The sequence below is a fragment of the Eulemur rufifrons genome, chromosome 8 (genome assembly GCF_041146395.1).
Source record: "Eulemur rufifrons isolate Redbay chromosome 8, OSU_ERuf_1, whole genome shotgun sequence".
Lineage (NCBI taxonomy): Eukaryota > Metazoa > Chordata > Mammalia > Primates > Lemuridae > Eulemur > Eulemur rufifrons.
Window position 1 is genome coordinate 96,108,722 of NC_090990.1, and position 4,424 is coordinate 96,113,145.

Genomic DNA, 4,424 nt, shown 5'->3' on the forward strand with positions numbered 1-4,424 from the left:
TCTCATTGAAAGGTTTATGAATACAATCTAAAATAAAGTATCAAATTCTGCTATGGAGACTATAAGCGCAATAAGTGATCACAGAAGGGAAAGAGCTAATGGGCTAGAATCCTTGGTGAGAAATTCATGGAAGTAGGGTTGGAGTGGGGTGGGTGAAGGGGGGCAGACCTTGACATAGGTAAAGGATATTTGAAAAGAAAAAGGACTGGGGGTTAGGAGCACTCCACGGATGCCACTCTAGAAGTATTCTGGTAGGAGGAAAGTCCAAAATCAACTCAACTTTTACTGAATGGCTACTATAAGTTTGGTACTGTGTTAGATACTGAAGTACAGAAAAGAACAAGATAATCTCTGTTTTCAAGGAACTCAAAGTGCCCTGATGGAAAACTAGGAGAGAGAAACAAACAAACAAACAACCCAGTCATTGCAAAGCAGTGTGACAAAGGCTGTAATAAAAGAATGACCAGAGAGTTTTAGAGCACTGGGATGACAGGCACTGAACAGGACTTTTAGGTGGCAGGCCAGGGTCTTCTGTGTGAGTGATTTTCTGGAGCTTAGAGTTCTTCCGCCACAGTCTGACTGCCCTCAGACAGTGGGGAGGACTGACATTTGAATCACTCTGCGTGAAGTGGGCTGAGAGGTAGGATAACCTTCTAGGAATTAACACTTAAACTGAGGCCTAAAGAGTTAGTTGAGCAGGTGTTTGCCAGGGTGACTCGGAGGGTAACTTTGGCAGAAGAAATACCAAACACAAAGGTACTGAGGCATGAGGGCCTGACATAGTTTGGAAACTGTGAAGCTTCCCTGTCTCCCTTCCCATCCCCTCCACCTAGGGTTGTTGGATAAAATATAAGCTGCCCACTTAAATCTGAATCTCAGATAACCAACTAATAATTTTAAAATGTAAGTATGGCCCAAATATTGCATGGGACATACACACTCTGGGCTCCCTTCAACGCATTCTTGCCGCCCCCAGGACCCACAAACACCCTGCGAATACTGGCGAGCTGGTGGAGTAAAGCATGAGAAGCTATCTCAGGTTTATTTTCCTTTCAATCCTACGTTATTCACTCTCAGGTCTCAGGACAGAGAGATGTAGCTCGCAGCTCGCTCTCTGTCTGCGGTCCGCCTCTGCCGACGAGAGTTGGGGAATGAAAGCGGGCGGCGGGGGGTACGGGTGTGGGTGTCACTCACAAAGAAAGCTCACTCCACTCCACAAAAACATCAGCCAGTGCCGGCTTTCCCTGCTACCAAGGGACCGGAAATCCCGCCCCGCCCCCGAAGCGGAAGCAAGACAGCCAATCCAGAGGAAGGCAAATTCTTTGTGGCTACTAAGGTCCCCGCGCGGTGCTGGCGACCAGAAGCAGTAGGGGGCGGGGCTTCATGCCGGAAGTGAAGGTTCTGCAGTTGTTCGGTTGGCACTCTGGCGGCGGGAGATGCGCTGCCAGCCTGAGGCGAAAAACCGAAGCACTGGTTAGTTTGGAGCTGGGGCTGAGTGCCTATCGCGCAGTCAGATCATGGGCTCGACCAAGCACTGGGGAGAATGGTTCCTGAACCTTCGGGTGCCCCCCGCCGGAGTGTTTGCTGTGGCCTTTCTTGCCCGAGTTGCCCTGGTTTTCTATGGGGTCTTCCAGGACCGGACCCTGCTCGTGAGGTATACAGACATCGACTACCAGGTCTTCACGGACGCCGCGCGCTTCATCACCGAGGGGCGCTCCCCTTATCTGAGGGCGACTTACCGTTACACTCCACTGCTGGGTTGGCTTCTCACGCCCAACATCTACCTCAACGAACTCTTTGGAAAGTTTCTCTTCATCAGCTGCGACCTCTTCACGGCTTTCCTCTTATACCGCCTGCTGCTTCTGAAGGGGCTGGGGCGCCGCCAGGCTTGTGGCTACTGTGTCTTTTGGCTTCTTAACCCCCTACCTATGGCAGTATCCAGCCGAGGCAATGCGGACTCGATCGTCGCTTCCCTGGTCCTTACGGTCCTGTACTTAATAAAGAAGAGACTGGTCGCGTGTGCAGCTGTGTTCTATGGTTTCGCGGTGCATATGAAGATGTATCCGGTGACCTATATCCTTCCAATAGCCCTCCATCTACTTCCAGAACGCGACAGTGACGAAGGCCTCCGTCAATCCCGGTATTCTTTCCAGGCTCGTTTGTATGAATTCTTGAAGAGGCTGTGTAATCGAGCTGTGTTGCTCTTTGTAGCAGTTGCTGGGCTCACATTTTTTGCCCTGAGCTTTGGTTTTTACTATAAATATGGTTGGGAATTTTTGGAGCACACCTACTTTTACCACCTGACTAGGCGAGATATCCGTCACAACTTTTCTCCATACTTCTACATGCTGTATTTGACTGCAGAGAGCAAGTGGAGTTTTTCCCTGGGGATCGCTGCATTCCTGCCACAGTTCATCTTGCTTTCAGCCGTGTCTTTCGCCTATTACAGAGACCTTATCTTTTGTTGTTTTCTTCATACATCCATTTTTGTGACTTTTAACAAAGTCTGCACCTCCCAGTACTTTCTTTGGTACCTCTGCCTACTGCCTCTTGTGATGCCTCTAGTAAGAATGCCTTGGAAAAGAGCTGTAGTTCTTCTAATGTTATGGTTTATAGGGCAGGCCTTATGGCTAGCTCCTGCATATGTTCTTGAGTTTCAAGGAAAGAACACATTTCTGTTTATTTGGTTAGCTGGTTTGTTCTTCCTTCTTATCAACTGTTCCATCCTGATTCAAATTATTTCCCATTACAAGGAGGAACCCCTGATAGAGAGAATCAAATATGAGTAATTTATGTACCATATCTTCTGGCATTATTACATTCTGATTGTTCTGTATGGACCAGAGACTTTGGAAAAATTTTTCTGAACATTCTAAGCACTCTGGTGAAAGTTCCCCTGTTCCAACAGATGTTAAAACCAATGTTTGCCTTTTATATAAAAATGACACAATAATTGAGGTTCACCCTCCAAGAACTCTTAGGACTTCGTTTATGTGGGACATGATGGGAAGAAAACGTTACTTGTTTGAAATCAGAAAGACTGATGAAACTATCAGATGCTAAAAGATTCTTAAAATAGAAAAGTAGAGGAATATAGTTAGAGGCATAAAGTTTAAGCCAGTATTTGTTCCAGTTATACTGTGTTACTGTCTTAAGCTGTCTTATCTTTTAACCCCCACTTTTTCTTTCTAAAGCTTTCCTGACAGCTGTGAAAATTCATAAAGTATTCTGAAGTACAGATTTTTAGATATAAAGTATTAACACTACTGTGTTTAGTTAGGAAAGTTTTTAAATTGTGTATTAAGTGTGGGGGCTTAGAAGATAAATAATCCAAAGAATTTAAATTGTAATCATGTTTCATGTATTTGTTTTATAACTTAGTTTTTCAGCACTCAGTCCCAGTGGTATTAGATTACCATTTGGTTTTATACAAAAAGTATTAAATTTAAATTCATTCATCTTTAGGCTTGAGTTATTACATTTTAAAAAATATCATCTTGCTTTTTATGTTTAATGTCCTTAAACACACAAACTATTAGGGCATTTTAGTATACTCTCCTTTGTTTTTAAGTTTCTGTTTGCTAAAAAAAGATTTTTCATCTAGAGTTTAAGTCAAGTGTTGTCTGTATTATAAAAATAAATAATAGTAGATTTTAGATGATAAAACATTAAATTTTTAGGTTGGCACTCCAGCAGGTGGGAGATGCGTTTTTAAGGCATTTCTTAGCTTCAAAAAAATAAAACTCCACTTATGAAGATTCCATAATAGAAATGGAGACCTGTGAGGAAGACTCCTGGAAAGCATAAGAAGCATCCTAAAGAGCCATTGGTCTTCCAGACCAGGAAATTGGAGCAGGGGGACGTTGTGGAAATGAGGCTTTGGTGGGCAGATCTGTTTCCCTTATCACGGTAATATTTCTGGGGGAAAAATGCTTTGAGTTGTTCAAACAAGCATCTTAAAAAAACTTTTTTTAAACATATCCTATCTAGGTTTGGGACTCCCTAACACTCTATAGTAGCAATGTATGAGTATGATTTTGTGATTGTGGTTTTAAAAGATGAGTAATTTAACAAATTATTTCACAGACAAAAGAAAAAACACAAAGCTGGACTTGGTGGTGTGCACCTGTAGTTCCAGTTACGTGGAAGACTGGGGCAAGAGGCTCACTTGAGCTCAGTAGTTCAAAACCAGCCTGGGAACATAGCTAGACAACCCGTCTCTAGAAAAGAAAAAGAAAAAAAAAAATCCCCCAAATTCCAGAGAAGTAGTATATTTCATGTCAATTAAGGCCTAAAAAAGCCTTTGAGAATAAGATGTCTATAGGCTGGTCATAATTAAGAATGCTGCTACTGGCAGCACTTCTTTGATGGATACCTTCTGAGACCTGCCACTAGAGTGGGTAGTTTTATGTGGGCTTGTTTGG

General features: G+C 43.4%; 1 protein-coding gene across 1 annotated transcript; it reads left to right on the forward strand.

Annotated features, from left to right (window-relative positions):
- The first annotated feature begins 1,408 nt into the window (after window positions 1-1,408).
- On the forward strand, window positions 1,409-3,193 carry PIGM (phosphatidylinositol glycan anchor biosynthesis class M). The gene has a single exon (XM_069478498.1). It carries the CDS (start codon window positions 1,518-1,520, stop codon window positions 2,787-2,789), a length of 1,272 nt encoding a protein of 423 aa, XP_069334599.1. The 5' UTR covers window positions 1,409-1,517; the 3' UTR covers window positions 2,790-3,193.
- Window positions 3,194-4,424: the final 1,231 nt, after the last annotated feature.

Excerpts from the sequence above, each read along its gene's own strand:
- PIGM (XM_069478498.1), top strand. The coding sequence starts at position 1,518 with ATGGGCTCGACCAAGCACTGGGGAGAATGGTTCCTGAACCTTCGGGTG.